General features: G+C 44.8%; 4 protein-coding genes and 1 long non-coding RNA gene across 5 annotated transcripts in view; all 5 read left to right on the top strand.

The window, feature by feature from the left end:
- The window catches only part of LOC140582724 (uncharacterized), a 2060-nt gene extending 1413 nt beyond the window's left edge, over nt 1–647 (top strand). Inside the window, exons 4-6 of the mRNA XM_072707036.1 lie at nt 1–93; nt 184–341; nt 500–647. The exon at nt 1–93 is cut by the window's left edge and continues 55 nt beyond it. Of these exons, the coding sequence (XP_072563137.1) occupies nt 1–93; nt 184–341; nt 500–647 (399 nt within the window). The remainder of the gene's footprint in view (nt 94–183; nt 342–499) is intronic.
- A 38-nt stretch (nt 648–685) lies between these two features.
- LOC140582971 (uncharacterized) lies at nt 686–3052 on the top strand. The gene is made up of 7 exons (XM_072707502.1): nt 686–771; nt 850–1066; nt 1150–1269; nt 1351–1511; nt 1603–1806; nt 1938–2185; nt 2284–3052. Exons 1-7 carry the CDS (start codon nt 704–706, stop codon nt 2880–2882), a joined length of 1617 nt encoding a protein of 538 aa, XP_072563603.1. The 5' UTR covers nt 686–703; the 3' UTR covers nt 2883–3052.
- A 375-nt stretch (nt 3053–3427) lies between these two features.
- Nucleotides 3428–6881, top strand: LOC140582725 (uncharacterized). Its single transcript, XM_072707037.1, has 10 exons — nt 3428–3608; nt 3694–3861; nt 3956–4103; nt 4207–4364; nt 4521–4664; nt 4862–5075; nt 5164–5504; nt 5600–5803; nt 5903–6144; nt 6253–6881. Exons 1-10 carry the CDS (start codon nt 3469–3471, stop codon nt 6879–6881), a joined length of 2388 nt encoding a protein of 795 aa, XP_072563138.1. The 5' UTR covers nt 3428–3468.
- Nucleotides 6882–10788: 3907 nt separating this feature from the next.
- On the top strand, nt 10789–11363 carry LOC140582857 (uncharacterized). The gene is made up of 3 exons (XR_011985648.1): nt 10789–10925; nt 11024–11203; nt 11311–11363. It is a non-coding gene; the product is annotated as an uncharacterized lncRNA (long non-coding RNA).
- A 635-nt stretch (nt 11364–11998) lies between these two features.
- Nucleotides 11999–14482, top strand: LOC140582978 (uncharacterized). Its single transcript, XM_072707515.1, has 7 exons — nt 11999–12136; nt 12215–12431; nt 12515–12634; nt 12716–12876; nt 12968–13171; nt 13303–13550; nt 13649–14482. Exons 1-7 carry the CDS (start codon nt 12069–12071, stop codon nt 14245–14247), a joined length of 1617 nt encoding a protein of 538 aa, XP_072563616.1. The 5' UTR covers nt 11999–12068; the 3' UTR covers nt 14248–14482.
- Nucleotides 14483–20172: the final 5690 nt, after the last annotated feature.

Genomic DNA, 20172 nt, shown 5'->3' on the forward strand with positions numbered 1-20172 from the left:
CTGTACCGGAAACATTCTCTGGACCATCCCCTCCTGAAGCGCTACGCCGCATACTTGGAGAAGGATCTCCTGAATGAGAATTTCAAGCAGACGGTGAGGTCTCCCATAAGTTCACTCTATTATTTTTTGGAGCTTTATATCTACGCAATATATTCATTAAGTAATGCCGATTTTATTTTCCAGGTGGAAAACGTCAGCAGGTTCATGTTTTTTGTGAACTCAGAAGAGCCATCCCTTGAATTTCTGAGGGAGAGGGAGAAGACGAAGCTCTTCTTTCGGGAGCTGACTGAGGCTGGTCTCTCCAGGCAGACTCAGGTCAACTACATGAAGAGCCTGAAGAGGTTGGTAGCATGTAGATTTTTAACAGTATATTATAGGTTTGTGTTGTATTGTCGTATCTGTTTTCTTCAAGGAAGTTCAGTCCTTCCGCTATTGTCATGGTGGCATGTACAAGTTTATGTACATATGGATACTTACATACCTGTCCTTCCTCTGACAGATTCCTCAAGTACCACACCGTGGCCACCGACCTCCGGCGTGACAACATTGCCTTGTGGAATGAGGCAATGTTCTTCTTGGAGTACCTGGGCTCACTCCAGCAGAGCACTGCAAAGTTGGTGAGTAAGGAGATGACGCAAAGGAGGTAAGTTCAACTGTCAACACGCGTTAAATTCCATATTATGATTTGATTATACATCTCATAATGTTTTTTTTCATCTCCCTCACTGCTCCTGGAGTGCACTGCATGGAGAAGCAGAGCCATTTTACATTGTGAGCACATTTTATTAAAATGTGTACTGTATTGATTAGGATTGACAGTAATTGAATTTTCTTCTCCCACCCACATAGTCATGTCATTCTCACGGGGATGAGCCCAGAGAAGAGTCCAGAGGACTGCTGGGCCGTGCTGAGGGCTGCCAAGAACGACTTCTTGGCAGTCCTTGGCAAGGTGTATCCGGAGGAGATGCCCCTGGAGTGTGCAGAGTGCTGCCTTGTCCTCTACTACCTGGAGGCCACGGTGATTCTGAAGCATCTCCAGCCACCAGGCGTGGTGGAGCACATGACCGTAAGTGTTGTGTTCTTTTTGTCTTCACTTTTCCTCTTTGCCGATACTCTTATTTATCAGTGGGACATCATTGTATTGTGTAGGTCCAGGAGTGGATGACCAGGAGCACGTCCGAGGCCGACCATACGGTGATTGTGGTGAAGGAACACAAGACGTCGGCGCAGCAAGCGGCCACGTTTGCATTGTCCTCTGAGGAGGAGACGGTAAGTATATCAAGTTTGATAAGATTTATTTCATAGTTTATTTCAAGAGCAGCGATTTAATCTGTTTTCCTCTGCCAACAGTGGTTCGACATCTACTTCACCCAGGTACGGCCACAGCTCCTGAGCTCCAAGAGGAGCCGGACGACACTGGATGACCTGGGAGGAGACAAACGGTTCTTCGTCTCCACCGCAGGCAGGCCGGCGTTCAACGCTTCGAATGACCTCAACCGGCTGCACCAAAAGTGAGCTGATCGTCATGATTAATTCCCCCTATAATATGTTCTACATACGTGTTGTGTGAGACGTATTAATAAATGTATTTTTGTATTTTAGATACAAGCTGGATCCAGTCACCTACCAGACGGCCCGGCGCATCTTTGAGACGGCCACCAAGGACTTGACGGACCAAGAGAAGTCCTTGGTGGCCGATTACCTCACTCATTCCACTGCGACGGCTGACGAGCACTACCGGATGAAGCAGTCGCGGAATGTGGTGCTGGCCAGTAAGCTGCTGAAGAAGCTGGCAGGTGACTCAAGGTAGGCATGTTTTCTGTTTGTCAACACACTTACCAACATCAAGACACACAACCAAAGCCCTCACCACTGAACACTAACCTTAAACGTTTGTGGGGTTTTTTTTATTTTTTTTATTTTTATATTTATCTCAGCGCTGACTCCGCAGAGGAAGGACCCAGCTGTTCTGCCCGTGGTGCCGCACGGGATGCTGCCCTGGCATCCAACCAACAGATGGATGTCCAGGCAGCGTTCGATCAGCTCCTTCGGACCCACCCCGTGACCCTGGATGGCGACATCCCAGACAAGACAGCACGCTCGCAGACGTCGGGCCGGTTTCAGCGGCAGCTCTATGATCGCTGGCTGAAGGCCCAGATGAGGATGCGCGTACGGCATGTCTTGTGTGAGTATTGTTTGTAGCACTAATGACATTTTTTACTGTGAAACGGTCCTATCTACATAGGCTTCTTAACTAACAACAATTTACTTTGTTCTTGACAGCACACTTTGGCAGACGGCAGCCCACCGAGTCCCGGGTCGACGCTTGGATCAGGAACCAAGGCTGGAAAAGTAACGTTCCCAGCGCGGCCAGCATTCTGAAGGACTGGAGACCAGTGGGTTCGGTGGACACTGCCGTGGACTCTAGCCACATCCAGGAGCTCATCCACAACCAGAAGTGGAAGGGACTTGTGGTGATGGACATTGCGGGGAAGGGGAAGGGAGTCTGCGCCACCCGGCAGTTCCAGGCTGGTGAGGTGGTGTGTGACTACCACGGGCCGGTAGTCACAGCCACTGAGGGCCAGCGGATTCACTCATCGACGAAGGAAGAAGAATCTGGCTACATGTTCTTCTTCCGGAACAGCCATAAGTCTGAGTGTGCCTGTCACCCGGGCATACAGCCTTTTGGCCGGCTGATTAATCATTCCCATAAGAAGGCCAACCTCCGGCCAAGACTGTACAGCCCAGCCGTCGGGGGACAGGATGTTATTTTGCTTTTGGCCCTGAACAGGATTAATGTTGGGGAGGAACTGTTGTTCGATTATGGGGTGCAGAGGAAATCGTTCAGGGGAGAGGGACTGAGAACCATTGAGAACATGTAGTTAATTTTTGGCAAGATCATCATTTTGATTGTTTGCTACTCTTCCCAAAAGTGATGTGGGTAGATTATTCCACCATGCAAGGTCGGGCAGATTATTCATTCATCAAATTTAAAGCTCTTAATTTCTAATCAATTGGCCCAAGTACATCCTGATTGCACTGTACTATTTTCTTGTATGCAGTTTTTATGTGAAATAACTCTTTAAATGTGAAATAATTATACTAGAAAAGTGTCACTTTATTTTGGTTTTTTTTTTGACAATGTATAAAGTTTAAGACCTTGTCGTTGCCCCAAGTATTACAGTAGTTTACAGTACTTGGATAGTAGAAATAATACACAGCAGAATGGTACAGGTGTAAGGTAAATGTCAATTAAATCAGTGGATATAGCCTTAATAAACAGGATGTGTCCAACCAGGCTACTTACGAATTATAAGAAAATCATCTGCATAGATGCAGGGACCTCAACTTTTCCATGACTTACCTGTTTGAAAGCACTGGAAAAAAGAAACAAACAGGTATTTTCTACTTTGCCCAGTCTGCCAGAAGACACAGCCGAACCTGTCGGTGCACCTGACTCGTGTGTGCATGAAGACGTCATCAAAAGAGGCTATCTGCGACGTTTTGGAGAAGGCGAAGAAGGATGCGCTGGACGTTCTGCACTGGGGCAGGGTCTTCAGTTACAGTCACATCCGACAGATTTTCGATGGTCCTGATCCAGCGAACAGGTTGGTGGAAGATCTTTTCCGTCTTTCTACACATCACATGTTTCTCCTGACTGAAATTCACTAACAGTGCTTCTTTTTTTGAAAGGATGATCGAGGAGTTGCAGCGTCGCCATATGGTGGTGACTGGCATGCCCCAATCACCAGCGATGGATCGGACCAGCACTGTCTACGCAGCCAATCAGCCCCCAGAAAGCTCAGAGGGTGAGCAAACAGAAGATGCTCACAGTGCCAGCAGTGGAGAGACCTTTCAAGTGTGAGTATCTCAGTTTTTACATTGATGCTGTTTGTTTTTGATTGAGCCAGATCAATAAGCATTTTTACAACAAAATGTGTTCCCAACATTGCAGTACCCAGAAGGTGCAGTGGCCACAGAAGACAAGGCAGCTGATGGCAGAAAAGGGGCTCTACAGGAAGCATTCTCTGGACCATCCGCTGCTGAAAGGCTTTGCCACGTACTTGGAGAGGGATCTCCAGAACGAGAATTTTAAACAGGAGGTGATGATCCCTATAGAATTATTATCTATCACTCACTCACTCACTCACCCACCTCCCATCCATCCATCCATCCATTCATCCTTATTCTGTTTCTTCTTCTCAGGTGGAAAATGTAGCCAGGTTCCTGTGTTTCATGAACCCGCAGGAGCCCTCCCTGGAATTCGTCAAGGAAAGGGAGAAGACCAGGCATTTCTTCTCTGAGCTGACAGAGGCTAAATTGACAAAGCAGACTCAGATCAATTATATAAAGAGCCTGAAGAGGTTGGTTGTTTTGTGAATTTTTAATGTAGTTATATATGTGTTTATATACATATATGTTTCTTCAAGCCAGTTTAATCCTCCCCACTATTGTCTTTATCAAGATTACATATGTCTACATTCATGTGAATACTTACATACTTGTGCTTCCTCGGACAGATTCCTCAAGTATCACACAATTGATACTGACCTCCGGAGCAACAACGAAAGGCTGTGGAGAGATGCAAAACACTTCATCGACTACCTGGGCTTACTGCAGCGGAGCTGTGCTAAGCTAGTCGGCAAGGAAATCATCCAAAGGAGGTACACTTAATTCTTCTCGCCTATTTTACTCCTGTGGAGCTGCCTGGAGACCATGACATCCTGCTGCTCTGACTTGCCCACCATCAGAAACGGCACCTATGCCGCCTTGCCCTGCCCTGCCCTCCCCTCCCCTCTGCATTAATTGCACTTGAAATTGAAATTAATTGAATTTTTCTTATTTCTTTACCCCCCCATAGGCACGCCATTCTGAAAGAGAAGCATCCACTCTCTCCGGAAGACTGCTGGGCTGTGCTGAGGGCTGCCAAGAAAGATTTCTTGGCAGTCCTCGGTAAAGTCTATCCAGAAAAGGGCTCCCTGGAATCCACGGAGTGCTGCCTCGTGCTGTACTACCTGGAGGCTGTTGTTATTTTGAAACACCTCCAGCGACCAGGAGTGGTAGAGCACATGACTGTAAGTATTATAAATCTTTTTGTTGCCCTCACTGTCACTTCACTGCCATTACTCTTATTTACTGGTGTAACGCCCTTGTCCTGTGCAGGTGGAGGAGTGGATGACTAGGACCACAGACGAGTCGGGCTATGCAGTCATTGGTGTGAAGGAGCATAAGACGTCTTCACACCAAGTGGCCTGCTTTGCCTTGCCCAATGAGGAGGAGATGGTAAGTTTATCACATTGGATGAGATTAATTTCACATTTCCTGCTAGAACCAAGCAAGTCACACTCAAAAGCAGATTTTACTCGGGTGCGACCTCAGCTCCTGGCCTGCAAAAGGAGCCAGATGAATAAGGATGACCTGGGAGGAGATGAGCGATTTTTTATCTCCACCACCGGAAGGCCTATTTACAACGCGTCCAATGACCTCAACCGGCTGCACCAGAAGTAAGCCGCTCATCCTGACTCATTTCCCTGATATGCTCTAAATGTTTGTTATCAGGTGAAAAGTATTGATTGAAAAATGCCATTTTCAATTTTAGGTACAAGTTGGACCCGGTGACGAGTCAGACTGCCCGGCGTGTGTTTGAGACGGCCACCAAGACCATGACAGACTCGGAGAAGTCTATGGTGGCCGACTATCTCACGCATTCGACTGCGACAGCTGACCGCCACTACAGGATGAAACTGTCTCGGAATGTAGTGGTGGCCAGCAAGCTGCTGAGCAAGCTGGCAGGTGACTCAAGGTAAGCATGTTTGTGTTTGTCAACACACTTAAACAAAATTAACACATGCAACCAAAGCCCCCACCGCTAAACACTAACATTAAATGATTTTTATTTTAGTAACGAGTCTGCGGAGGAGGGAACCAGCCGTGGTGCCCGGGCGGCTGCCCGGGATACTGGGTCCAACCGGCAAATGGACGTCCAGACGGCGTTGGCCCTGCTCCTGCAGACCCACCCGGTGACCCTGGATGGCGACATGCCAGACCGGGCTGCACGCTGCCAGGTGTCCGAGACGTTTCAACGCCAGCTGTATGAGCGCTGGCTTAAGGCGCAGATGAGACTGCGTGTCCAGCATGTGCTCTGTAAGTATTATTTTTAACGCTAATGCCATTTTTACTGACAAACAATCCTATGTACATGATTCATATTCACTTCTTGACTAACGGACTGATTTTATTTGTTCTTGACAGCACACTTTGGCAGGAGGGAGCCCACGGAGTCCGGGGTCAGCTCCTGGATAAAGAAGCAGGGCTGGAAAAACAACATCCCTAGTGCGGCCTCCATCCTTAAAGACTGGAAGCCCACAGGACCCGTGGACACCGTGGTTGACTCCAGCCACATCAAGACTCTCATCACCACCCAGAAGTGGAGAGGATTGGTGGTCACGGACATCGCTGGCAAGGGCAAGGGAGTCTGCACCAGCCGGCCGTTCCAATCTGGAGAGGTGGTCTGTGACTACCATGGACAGGTAGTCAGAGCCAAAGAGGGGACGCGCATACACCACAGTCTTGATGAAAATGAGACTGGCTATATGTTCTTTTATCGGAACAAGAAGAATAAACAGATGTGCATTGATGCCCACTCGCCCGAATGCCTGTGCCACCCAGGCAGACAGACTTTTGGGAGGCTCATTAATCACTCCAGAAAGAGAGCCAATGTAAAGCCTAGGCTATATGTGGTGGACATTGATGGGGAGGAGCAAGATGTCATTTTATTTTTTGCCGAAAATAATATAAAGGTCGGCGAAGAACTTAAATTTGACTATGGGGTGGAGAGAAAGTCCTTCAGAGGGGAGGGTTTGGACCTAGATTGGTTGTAAACCCAAACCTTCCCTGGACCGTGCCACCCCAAGTTCTTCGTCGCCCTCGCACTTGCTTTCTCTTTTGTTGTGTGTTTTGTATGATTTGTTTTCTGAATAATTTTGTATTTTAATTTTGAAATTCAGCTGTTGGCCCAAATAAATTTTATTTTGCTAGTAACGTGCATGTACAATCACTTTTTTTCCCTACACTCCTTTCCATTATCTGGATAATGATGATGATGATGATGATTATGAAGCCTGTTCGGTGAACTACTTGCTCGCATCAGAATATCAGGAGCATTTGGGACAGCGTGTGGCTCACTGAGTTAGGCCTGTGTGCTTGTAATTACAAGGTCATCGGTTCAAACCCAATTGAAAAATTGAAATATTAGGTCAATTTTGCTGGTTCCAGCTGCCCCATAATATCTGTCTAGTAGATTCAGACCTATCCTAAGCCCTGAGAGCTGGAAATTCAGGGAAGTTATACATCAAATTAAAGCTCTAAATTTCTAGTTTCTGATGAGCCCAAAAACATCCTGATTGCTCCAGTAGTTTTGGAGAAAAATGAGGAAATATTAGGTCAATTTTGCTGGTATTACTGATTTTGACCTTATTTATTTATGGATAAATTAAAAATAACTGAAAGTAACTAATAAGCAGAAGAAAAAAAAATGAAACGGGGAAAGGCCACACAGGCAGACTATATATGAAATTAAAGCTCAGTATTTGTGTTTTATAATGAGTCCAGTCACATCCGTATTACACCGGGGGATTGTTTGTTAGTTATTTATTTAAAAGCTTCAGTATATTAGGGCCACCTTTCAGGTTTCAGCAATACTGCTTATGCAGACATTCATGTAATCCCAATTTCACAAACTCGCAGCGATTTCAGTCATGTCCCAAGTCTGTAACACACAGGGTTATCAGATGCTGGTGCTTTAAGGCCAGCTCGCTGCAGAAAGTGAGCGAGCGCGTTTGTGCATTAGAGCGAGGCGTCTGGTGTGGGGGGGCGCAGTTTGGGCAGTAATTTCACGGTAAAGACGGGGAAATCTAAATAGGATCATGATGGGGAATACAATTAGTATTAAGCTTGTCCTAACTTATATTATTTTTTTAAGTTATTAAACTTATATTACACTCTATATATATATAATGTTATTTATCAAATGCATTGAGCACTAAACAATGGAGATGATAATTGGAAATTCAACTGAAAGTAACTGATAAGCAGAAAAAAACAAGGGACAGGGAACAGGCCACACAGGCAAGTTAGCTGGAGTTGTGAGCCAATATTTTTAATCCAAGTATTTAGTTACAAATTCCTCAGCCTGGGAGTCATCAGCATTTGAATCAAGCAGGTCAGTTACTCAAGCCGTTAACATCGGCTTCTGAGATGAGGGCTATTGTTTCCTTGATTGCTGTTTTTCACCTCTCTGCGATGCACATGCACGGCTACCCATCCCCCAACTATCTGCCAGCGCAACAATTAGGCTGAGATCAGGTAAACAGAGTGACTAAAATAAATGTATTAAACAACCAGTAATGCCGAGCAATACACCAAAATATTCGGAACATTATACACTGAGTCTATCCTGCTAATATTAGTAGTCACTGTATGTCAATTTGTCTGTGTCACAACAGTACGGATTAGAACAATATATGGTACCATCAGTAATGCGATCTGGGCCCTTTAAGGCTGGCTCGCTCCAAATAGTGAGCGAGTGCGAGAGTGGGTTAGAGCAAGGCGGCGGGGAGGGGGGGCAAATTCAGGCAGAAATTTCAGGGTAAAAACGGCGAAATCGAAATTGGATCATACTGCCAATATTGCTCAGAATCGCTGCAGCTTTCCGATGGTATGCGGGCCGTTGCGGTTGCTTACCGTGACCGACACATAAGAAAGCAAACATTATTTATTATCATCCTATGTATGTTAAATTATGATCTTCCACATTAATCAAGAGATTGTAAAACGGACAATATTACAGCTCCAATAGCTTATATTAAAGTCACCCAAGAGTCACAACATGGTTTTGAAATGGCAAAGACAGACAGAAATTAAATGTATATAAGCAAGCAACATAAGGGATCCGTTGTTTGGGTAAATTATATTATAGTATACTATATATATGTGGTGTGGTGGCGAATTCGTGCAGAAATTTCGGGGTAAAAACGGCGAAATCGAAATTGGATCATACTGCCAATATTGCTCAGAATCGCTGTAGCTTGGTATGCGGGCCGTTGCGGTTGCTTACCGTGACCGACACATAAGAAAGCAAACATTCTTTATTACCATCCTATGTATGTTAAATTACGATCTTCCACATTAATCAAGAGATTGTAAAACTGACAATATTACAGCTCCAATAGCTTATATTAAAGTCACACAAGATCGAGTCACAACATGGTTTTGAAATGGCAAAGACAGACACAAATGAAACGTATGTCAGCAAGCAACATAAGGGATCTTTTGTTTGGGTAGATTTATATTATATTAAATAGGCTACTATATTTTTGTGGTGTGGTGGCGAAATCGTGCAGAAGTTTTATAACTGCACTATCGATTTATCACCTTATTTAGAAATAAAAATTCAGTTCTTATCCTTTTTAAAAGTTATATTGTTTGAAACTGTCTTCCAGTGGAAGTGTCCCTCAGAGTGACACCGGGGGTGGAGTGGGGTGGGATGGGGTGGGCGGGGCAACGAGGGGGCGGGGGGGCGGTCAGAATCGTATATTAAGAGGAGACCTCCGCATGTACAGTCACTCTACCTCTGCTTCCAGCGAGACAAGAGCTCCAGATTCTGCTCAAGATTTCATCTTTTGTTGAACAACTCGTGAAGAATGGCTTCCAAGGCGTAAGTAATTACGATCAATTTATTATTGCTTTTGAATGTGTAGAAACTGTGTTGTTCATCTTTGTATGTAGTTTACTGACACTGCTTAAGTCTCTTAAACTGACTACAGTACTATTGTTTAAACTTAAATTGCATCCACTACAAAACTAAAACAATATTTCGAAGCAACTTTTTTTAATTACAAAAACTCATCTTTTTAGAAAGACATTTTATAGATTCTCCTGTTTAATCTCTTTATTTTTACTCTGTAGCACTTTCAGATTGCTAAAATATAAGGGCTTATATTGCTTGATATAAATGTAACTACAGTCGAACCTCGTTACAACATACCCCGTTTATAACGTTTACACCAATACAACGTTCAAATTTCGATGTCCCGAATTCGCGTATTGCATTATTCCATTTGCCGGTATCGCTTAGAACATACACCTTTACAGCGTAAACTTCGATATAACGTATGATTTTCAGAGGAAAATAGGCAAACTGACCATCGTTACAACGTACAGCCTCATCTTCCGAGCGCGTGCACAATTCAGAATCGGCTGTTGCCGGCCACATCGCTTAGCAACGCCTAACTGTATGAACCTATCCTCACGAAGCATTCCACGCCGGCCGCACTTCTTGCATGCAGCCCCCGTTCCATTCATTTTGAGGGACCTGGTTACAACATACTATGGTTATAACGTACAAATTCTTAATGTCCCCCGAGGTACGTTGTAACGAAGTTCGACTGTAATTAGTAAAAATCTTTTAGTAGTTGTGATCATGTAGTTTACTAATTACTTTTCTCAGTCTGGGACCCATCAGGATGACAATAGATATGCAAATGTTATTTATCCAAACCACTGAGGAATGAACAATGTTGATGATGATGACTGGAATGGGTCCTGAAAATCATGAATTAAATCTAATCTTAAGTAACACTTCCTTGACTGTTACATAAAACTGTTAATTGTTTTTTTTTGTTGTTGTTTTTTTATATCCGCAGTACTTCCAACAGGCATTTCCTGCTCTGCCCCGTGTGCAAGAAGACACAGGCAAGCCTCTCAGTGCATCTGACTAGGGTGTGCATGAAGAGATCTTCGAAAGAAGCCATCCAAGAAGTAGTGGAGAAGGCAAAGCAGGATGCGCTTGAAGTTCTGCAGTGGGGCAGGGTGTTCAGCTACAGGCACCTGCGAGACATTATGGATGATGCTAATCCTATGAGCAGGTTGGTGGGAAAACTCTTCAGTCTTTTTTACACATCTCGCGTCGTTTCTTCAGTATGACATTTACTAAGAGTTTTTTATTTACTTACTTATCTGAAAGGATGATCCAGGAGCTGGAGCGTCGCCACATGGTGGTGCCTGACACCCCCTCCCCAGCAGTAGCGGCGCAGACCAGCAGTGTTCCTGTGATGGCTGGTACAACCGTGCAGCGACCGGAGAGCTCGGCGACTGAGCAGTCGGAGGACGCAGTGAGTGTCAGCAACGGCGAGATCTTTCAAGTGTGAGTATGAGTGTCTCGGATTTGCAGCTTCATTGATACCTTTTGCTTTTGCTTGTCAGCCAATTGAAGGTGCAATTTTAAGACGAAATATGTTTTGCACATGGCAGTACCCGGGAGGTGCAGTGGCCACAGACCTCCAGGCACATAATGCAGGAGAAGGGACTGTACCGGAAACATTCTCTGGACCATCCCCTCCTGAAGCGCTACGCCGCATACTTGGAGAAGGATCTCCTGAATGAGAATTTCAAGCAGACGGTGAGGTCTCCCATAAGTTCACTCTATTATTTTTTGGAGCTTTATATCTACGCAATATATTCATTAAGTAATGCCGATTTTATTTTCCAGGTGGAAAACGTCAGCAGGTTCATGTTTTTTGTGAACTCAGAAGAGCCATCTCTTGAATTTCTGAGGGAGAGGGAGAAGACGAAGCTCTTCTTTCGGGAGCTGACTGAGGCTGGTCTCTCCAGGCAGACTCAGGTCAACTACATGAAGAGCCTGAAGAGGTTGGTAGCATGTAGATTTTTAACAGTATATTATAGGTTTGTGTTGTATTGTCGTATCTGTTTTCTTCAAGGAAGTTCAGTCCTTCCGCTATTGTCATGGTGGCATGTACAAGTTTATGTACATATGGATACTTACATACCTGTCCTTCCTCTGACAGATTCCTCAAGTACCACACCGTGGCCACCGACCTCCGGCGTGACAACATTGCCTTGTGGAATGAGGCAATGTTCTTCTTGGAGTACCTGGGCTCACTCCAGCAGAGCACTGCAAAGTTGGTGAGTAAGGAGATGACGCAAAGGAGGTAAGTTCAACTGTCAACACGCGTTAAATTCCATATTATGATTTGATTATACATCTCATAATGTTTTTTTTCATCTCCCTCACTGCTCCTGGAGTGCACTGCATGGAGAAGCAGAGCCATTTTACATTGTGAGCACATTTTATTAAAATGTGTACTGTATTGATTAGGATTGACAGTAATTGAATTTTCTTCTCCCACCCACATAGTCATGTCATTCTCACGGGGATGAGCCCAGAGAAGAGTCCAGAGGACTGCTGGGCCGTGCTGAGGGCTGCCAAGAACGACTTCTTGGCAGTCCTTGGCAAGGTGTATCCGGAGGAGATGCCCCTGGAGTGTGCAGAGTGCTGCCTTGTCCTCTACTACCTGGAGGCCACGGTGATTCTGAAGCATCTCCAGCCACCAGGCGTGGTGGAGCACATGACCGTAAGTGTTGTGTTCTTTTTGTCTTCACTTTTCCTCTTTGCCGATACTCTTATTTATCAGTGGGACATCATTGTATTGTGTAGGTCCAGGAGTGGATGACCAGGAGCACGTCCGAGGCCGACCATACGGTGATTGTGGTGAAGGAACACAAGACGTCGGCGCAGCAAGCGGCCACGTTTGCATTGTCCTCTGAGGAGGAGACGGTAAGTATATCAAGTTTGATAAGATTTATTTCATAGTTTATTTCAAGAGCAGCGATTTAATCTGTTTTCCTCTGCCAACAGTGGTTCGACATCTACTTCACCCAGGTACGGCCACAGCTCCTGAGCTCCAAGAGGAGCCGGACGACACTGGATGACCTGGGAGGAGACAAACGGTTCTTCGTCTCCACCGCAGGCAGGCCGGCGTTCAACGCTTCGAATGACCTCAACCGGCTGCACCAAAAGTGAGCTGATCGTCATGATTAATTCCCCCTATAATATGTTCTACATACGTGTTGTGTGAGACGTATTAATAAATGTATTTTTGTATTTTAGATACAAGCTGGATCCAGTCACCTACCAGACGGCCCGGCGCATCTTTGAGACGGCCACCAAGGACTTGACGGACCAAGAGAAGTCCTTGGTGGCCGATTACCTCACTCATTCCACTGCGACGGCTGACGAGCACTACCGGATGAAGCAGTCGCGGAATGTGGTGCTGGCCAGTAAGCTGCTGAAGAAGCTGGCAGGTGACTCAAGGTAGGCATGTTTTCTGTTTGTCAACACACTTACCAACATCAAGACACACAACCAAAGCCCTCACCACTGAACACTAACCTTAAACGTTTGTGGGGTTTTTTTTATTTTTTTTATTTTTATATTTATCTCAGCGCTGACTCCGCAGAGGAAGGACCCAGCTGTTCTGCCCGTGGTGCCGCACGGGATGCTGCCCTGGCATCCAACCAACAGATGGATGTCCAGGCAGCGTTCGATCAGCTCCTTCGGACCCACCCCGTGACCCTGGATGGCGACATCCCAGACAAGACAGCACGCTCGCAGACGTCGGGCCGGTTTCAGCGGCAGCTCTATGATCGCTGGCTGAAGGCCCAGATGAGGATGCGCGTACGGCATGTCTTGTGTGAGTATTGTTTGTAGCACTAATGACATTTTTTACTGTGAAACGGTCCTATCTACATAGGCTTCTTAACTAACAACAATTTACTTTGTTCTTGACAGCACACTTTGGCAGACGGCAGCCCACCGAGTCCCGGGTCGACGCTTGGATCAGGAACCAAGGCTGGAAAAGTAACGTTCCCAGCGCGGCCAGCATTCTGAAGGACTGGAGACCAGTGGGTTCGGTGGACACTGCCGTGGACTCTAGCCACATCCAGGAGCTCATCCACAACCAGAAGTGGAAGGGACTTGTGGTGATGGACATTGCGGGGAAGGGGAAGGGAGTCTGCGCCACCCGGCAGTTCCAGGCTGGTGAGGTGGTGTGTGACTACCACGGGCCGGTAGTCACAGCCACTGAGGGCCAGCGGATTCACTCATCGACGAAGGAAGAAGAATCTGGCTACATGTTCTTCTTCCGGAACAGCCATAAGTCTGAGTGTGCCTGTCACCCGGGCATACAGCCTTTTGGCCGGCTGATTAATCATTCCCATAAGAAGGCCAACCTCCGGCCAAGACTGTACAGCCCAGCCGTCGGGGGACAGGATGTTATTTTGCTTTTGGCCCTGAACAGGATTAATGTTGGGGAGGAACTGTTGTTCGATTATGGGGTGCAGAGGAAATCGTTCAGGGGAGAGGGACTGAGAACCATTGAGAACATGTAGTTAATTTTTGGCAAGATCATCATTTTGATTGTTGCTACTCTTCCCAAAAGTGATGTGGGTAGATTATTCCACCATGCAAGGTCGGGCAGATTATTCATTCATCAAATTTAAAGCTCTTAATTTCTAATCAATTGGCCCAAGTACATCCTGATTGCACTGTACTATTTTCTTGTATGCAGTTTTTATGTGAAATAACTCTTTAAATGTGAAATAAAGTGACACTTTTCTAGTATAATTGTTTTGGGTTTTTTTTTGACAATGTATGAAGTTTAAGACCTTGTCGTTGCCCCAAGTATTACAGTAGTTTAAGTGCGACCCACAGGTCACTTACTCAAGCGGTTAACATCAACATCTGAGATGAGGGGTAACAGACTTCGGAAGGGCCTGACAATCTGTACGGATGCCTAGAATGAGGTCTGTTTGAGCTCCTACCTCAGGCTATAAAGCCAAATTAAGCATCAAATTAAAGCACAACATTTGTGGTCCACACAGAGACCAGACACATGTCAATAGCCCCAGCAGTTATAGAGTAACCCTTCAAAATATTTGGAGCATTATAGACTGGGCCACTACCTATCTGATGCATGGCACACTGACCTGTAATACACCGCAAATACACCAAAGCACGTGATGAACTGAAACACACAGCCCGTCTACTCAAATAATCACGCTTTTATTTTACAGTTTGCAAGGGAATTAGCAGGATAACCTTAGCAAAATCACAGAGGTCAAAGCAATGACAGACAATATAAAATGTACACAGGCAAATAAAGCTGACAACCTACAGTATTTGTGGAGCATAAAAACATGATGACCGTTTTAAGGAAAAATAACCTCAACTATTTTACCAGTGCGACCCACAGGTTACTTACTGAAGCGGTTAACATCAACATCTGAGATGACGGGTAACAGACTTCAGAAGGGCTAATTATGATATATATAGTTGATATACAATTAGAGTATTAAGCTTGTCCTAACTTATATTAAATTATAAAGTTATTAAACTTATATTAGACATATTATATATATGATGTTATTTATCAAAGACATTGAGCACTAAACAATGGAGATGACAATTGTAAATTCAACTAAAAGTAAGTGATAAGCAGAAGAAAACAGGGAACAGGCCACACAGGCAAGTTAGCTGTAGTTGTGAGCAAATTACAATGATGCAAATATTTTTAATCCAACTATTTAGTTACAAATTCCTCAGCCTGGGAGTCATCAGCATTTGAATCAAGCAGGTCAGTTACTCAATCCGTTAACATCAGCTTCTGACATGAGGGGACAAATACCTGGATTGGGCTTGCCAGCCTAGGGCTATTGTTTCCTTGATTGCTGTTTTGCACTTCTCTGCGATGCACATGCAGGGCTACCCATCCCCCAACAATCTGCCAACGTAACAATTAGGCTGAGATCACGTAAACATCAGGTCACGTAAACAGAGTGACTCAAATAAATGTATTAAAGAACCAGTAATGCCGAGCAATATACCAAAATATTCGGAACATTATACATTGAGCCTATCCTGCTAATATTAGTAGTCACTGTATGTCATGTCTGTGTCACAACAGTACGGATTAGAACAATATGTGGTACCATCAGTAATGCGATCTGGGCCCTTTAAGGCTGGCTCGCTCCAATTAGTGAGCGAGTGCTTTCAGGCAGAAATTTCAGGGTCAAAACGGCGAAATCGAAATTGGATCATACTGGCAATATTGCTCAGAATCGCTGTAGCTGTCCGATGGGTATGCGGGGCGTTGCAGTTGCTTACCGCGACCGACAAATAAGAAAGCAAACATTCTTTATTATCATCCTATGTATTTTAAATTACGATCTTCCACATTAATCAAGAGAGTGTAAAACGTAAATTATTACAGCTCCAATAGCTTATATTAAAGTCACCCAAGAGTCACAACATGGTTTTGAAATGGCAAAGACAGACAGAAATTAAATGTATATGAGCAAGCAACATAAGGGATCTGTTGTTTGGGTAAATTATATTATAGTATACTATATATATGTGGTGTGGTGGCAAATTCGTGCAGAAATTTCAGGCAGAAATTTCAGGATAAATACGGCGAAATCGAAATTGGATCATACTGCCAATATTGTGTAGCGGATATAAAGATCCGTGGCTTTTATTTTAAAGTTTTCCTGCTAGTCTCTGGGCTCGGTGGATCATGCGGTCATGCCTTAGCCTATCCAATGAGTAGCGTTGCTGGGCGAGTCTCTGGTAGTGAGGGGAGCGGTAAAAAAAAAAAAGGTCTGTTGGGCGAAGTGGAAGCAGAGTCGCGTGAAGTTTTTTTTTTTTTACAAGGAATCGCGGCTAGTATAGTTGGAGCGCGGCTTCGTTTTGGCAGGACGAAAGTCTGTTGTTTTTTTTCCTTTGTGTTGGAGTTGGGGATTATTGGGGCTGCGCCATCCCAAGCGGAGAGCGTGGTGAGCAGCCTGGTGTGCATACGCCGGACGCCATCTCGGTCTGCAGCGGAAGACAGAGACGCGGAGGGGCTGTTTGAGTGGTGTCGACGACAGCGGGTATGACGAGTGGCATCTTCGGGAGTCTAAGTCGTGTCCTGGCATCCGGTGGAACTGAAGGAGCTGGGGAATATCGTGGAGGAGGGCACCCGGATTAGCGGTGCTGAAGTGGAGGCAGCGCGCGCCGGTTTTGAGATCCAGGGCCCCGGAGCTGTGTTACACGGGCGCATACTCGGGCGATTTCGACCTCGGATGCAGCGCGAGTGAGTGACCCTGCCATACAGAGGCCTCCCCCTACAACTCATCTCGACCCATTCCGTCGTTGACTGGTAAACCTGCTCCTTTTCTTCACTCTCCTCAATCGGGTGAAGGTCTCGGCAAAGTTGCAGATCTGGACAATTGTATGCATAAGTGTGTGTTGGATGTAATTAAGCGCAGTCGAAGTGTTTGTTTAATGTCATTTACGCGCTGTATTTTGAATAGGTGAATGACGATTGGTATTGTGCTATGCTTTGCTGTGTAACCCTGAGATGTTTTCTTTCTTTTTTTTCCGTTTTGAGTTAAATCTGTCTTTTTCTGTTATTGATGACAACGGGACAAATTGGTGAATTGCTAAAACAGGGGATGTTTGAATTATTCAATTTCCTCTGCGTCATCGGGGCCTAATTCAGCTCTGTGGCCTGAAGTATTTTCTTTCATGCCGTCCGTTTTATAGCTTGCTGTTTAAGGTTGGAGGACAGCGGAAAGAAAAGCGACCTTTCCGTTTACAATAAATCACTCATTTGTGTTTAGGGTGGTTTATGCGTTCAAACATTGTGTAACTACCCGGGGGTAGGGGCGTCGCACCCGACGTGCTAGGTTTTGGGAGTGCAGGGTTGTCGGCAGATTATATCGGTACCCGGCCGAAAACGTATATACTTCAGGGTGCCACCGTGTCCATTTTTGTCCCCTGAACCTGCCTTCCAACACCCTCCTGCAGCAGGACGGGTAAAAACATATTTGCACACGCAAATACTGGGACTAAAAGAACTCGGGGTGAGGGACTCAGATCCTCTCATTACTTAGTCTCCCTGGGTGGAATAATCGCCAGTTTTCCCCTACCAAGGCGGGGCGAAATTTCTCCGCTACAATTGCTCAGAATCGCTGTAGCTTTCCGATGGTATGCGGGGCGTTGCGGTTGCTTAGCGTGACCGACGCATAAGAAAGCAAACATTCTTTATTATCATCCTATGTATGTTAAATTACGATCTTCCACATTAATCAAGGTATTGTAAAACGGAAATTATTACAGCTCCAATAGCTTATATTAAAGTCAGCCAAGAGTCTTGAAATGGCAAACGCAGACACAAATCAAATGTATATGAGCAAGCAACATAAGGGATCTGTTGTTTGGGTAAATTATATTATAGCATACACTATATATTTGTGGTGTGGTGGCGAATTGGTGCAGAAGTTTTAGAACTGCACTATCGATTTATCACTTTATTTAGAAATATAAATTCAGTTCTTATCCTTTTTAAAAGTTACATTTTTTTCAAATTGTCTTTCAAAGTGTCCCTCAGAATCTGAGGGGGTTCAGTCTTGAAAAGGCAGCTGGCAGGAGGAAGTGACGTCACAGGCACCCGCCAAGGCAGGTAGTGGCAGCTGCCACTGAGGAGCGTGGCAGCTGCCACTTCTTAGCGGCAGCTGCCACTGAGGAGCGTGGCAGCTGCCACTTCTTAGCGGCAGCTGCCACTTCTGTCCGTCGCTAGTGGCGCTTAACAGTGGCAGGTCCCGTTCGAATACAGTGCCTGCCGAGGTACAGAGACAGCCACCGCCGCTCGTGGAAGTAAAAACGAGAAGCTGTGCACGGCTAAGATAAACTGGAATACGGAAATAAATTGAGGACTTGTTTAATCGTTGTATGACTACGAATTATATTATTGTTGCTGACTGTACATCTCTTTAAGATAATATTTGAGAAAGCAATGATTGTACTGTCGCTAGTGGGGCTAAATAGTGACAGGAGCCGTTCGGGAACAGTGCCTGCCGGTAGTGGCAGGTCTAGTGGCAGCTCTAGTGGCAGGTCACGTGGCAGCTCTAGTGGCAGGTCTAGTGGCAGCTGCCGTTCGGATACAGTAGAGAGGCACCTACTAACCGCTCGTGGAAGTAGCTTAAACCAGAGATTCTGTACATCGGCTACATGATCAAAAGCAATGATTGTACTGTCGCTAGTGGCGCTAAATAGTGACAGGAGCCGTTCGGGAACAGTGCCTGCCGGTAGTGGCAGGTCTAGTGGCAGCTCTAGTGGCAGGTCACGTGGCAGCTCTAGTGGCAGGTCTAGTGGCAGCTGCCGTTCGGATACAGTAGAGAGGCACCTACCAACCGCTCGTGGAAGTAGCTTAAACCAGAGATTCTGTACATCGGCTAGGATAAACTGGGATACGGAAATAAACTGAGGACTTGTTTAATCTTTATATGACTACGAATTATATTATTGTTGCTGACTGTACATCTCTTTAAGATAATACTTGAGAAAGCAATGTTTGTACTGTTTATATTTATTATATTTATTCATTTTACAATGTATAATAATATTTCTTATTACATTGAAACATCTCTAGTTACTATTGTTATTTGGTATGTAAATTATTAAATTTCCTCAACTTGTATAGCTAAGGAAGCTTTGTATAAAATTATGTTAAAAATTCCTGCATTTAGTTGTACTATTTATAATTATAATATTCACAAAATGAGCTGGTCAAACTCTGAACCAGACTTAACCAGATCCGTCCCAAATGAAGAGCCGATTTTGTTCTGGTCACTCCCGGGTCAAAGAGGAAACTGGGTTTTCAAGCTTCAAAAAAATAAAATATTACAACTTTTTTTTCTTTCTTTTTCGGGTAAATTGGTTTGTCTACTGTTTAAGTTTAATATTTTCTATGAAAAAAAAGTAACCAACATACATTTTTACTCTTGTTTCTAAATAGCAACTCATAAAATGTCATTCAGTGTAATAAAAAAATGGTATTAGAAAATTGAAAGGATTACTTGACTTAAAATATTATTTAGGCTCTTCATTGAAACTCCAATGATCTTATTAATGGCAATGTGAAATCTTTAAACAATGCTCATATTCTTCCACCCAGTAAGTTTTACCCATTCGCCCTCAGCACAGTAGGTGTGCTCAAAGGGTCTCGCCTTTCATACTCTGCATGGCGATCGGGATATTTTGGTTTTATATGATAAATTAATCCCGACGTTGAGAAAGTCTTTGTGGATGCACCCCCTCTAGAAAGGCTTTCCGTGTGTCTTTCTCAGATATATCGAAATGCGCCCACACAGCCGACATGCTGACACACACACACACACACACACACACACACACACACACGCAGGGTGCGAACTAGTGGTGACATGAGCTCCCCTGGAAACATGATTTGTGAAATTTTGGGGGAGCTCTGAAAT

Source organism: Paramormyrops kingsleyae, chromosome 25 (genome assembly GCF_048594095.1).
Source record: "Paramormyrops kingsleyae isolate MSU_618 chromosome 25, PKINGS_0.4, whole genome shotgun sequence".
Taxonomy (NCBI): domain Eukaryota; kingdom Metazoa; phylum Chordata; class Actinopteri; order Osteoglossiformes; family Mormyridae; genus Paramormyrops; species Paramormyrops kingsleyae.

What these genes read in the sequence shown, in the direction of transcription:
- LOC140582978 (XM_072707515.1), top strand. Translation starts at nt 12,069, where the DNA reads ATGTTTTTTTTCATCTCCCTCACTGCTCCTGGAGTGCACTGCATGGAG. An exon ending in AAGCAGAGCCATTTTACATT is followed by an intron (nt 12,137 to 12,214) that starts GTGAGCACATTT and finishes CCACCCACATAG; the next exon opens with TCATGTCATTCTCACGGGGA. An exon ending in CTCAACCGGCTGCACCAAAA is followed by an intron (nt 12,877 to 12,967) that starts GTGAGCTGATCG and finishes TTTGTATTTTAG; the next exon opens with ATACAAGCTGGATCCAGTCA.
- LOC140582725 (XM_072707037.1), top strand. Translation starts at nt 3,469, where the DNA reads ATGAAGACGTCATCAAAAGAGGCTATCTGCGACGTTTTGGAGAAGGCG. An exon ending in AGTGGAGAGACCTTTCAAGT is followed by an intron (nt 3,862 to 3,955) that starts GTGAGTATCTCA and finishes CCAACATTGCAG; the next exon opens with TACCCAGAAGGTGCAGTGGC. An exon ending in GAGTGGTAGAGCACATGACT is followed by an intron (nt 5,076 to 5,163) that starts GTAAGTATTATA and finishes TGTCCTGTGCAG; the next exon opens with GTGGAGGAGTGGATGACTAG.
- LOC140582971 (XM_072707502.1), top strand. Translation starts at nt 704, where the DNA reads ATGTTTTTTTTCATCTCCCTCACTGCTCCTGGAGTGCACTGCATGGAG. An exon ending in AAGCAGAGCCATTTTACATT is followed by an intron (nt 772 to 849) that starts GTGAGCACATTT and finishes CCACCCACATAG; the next exon opens with TCATGTCATTCTCACGGGGA. An exon ending in GCGCGTACGGCATGTCTTGT is followed by an intron (nt 2,186 to 2,283) that starts GTGAGTATTGTT and finishes TGTTCTTGACAG; the next exon opens with CACACTTTGGCAGACGGCAG.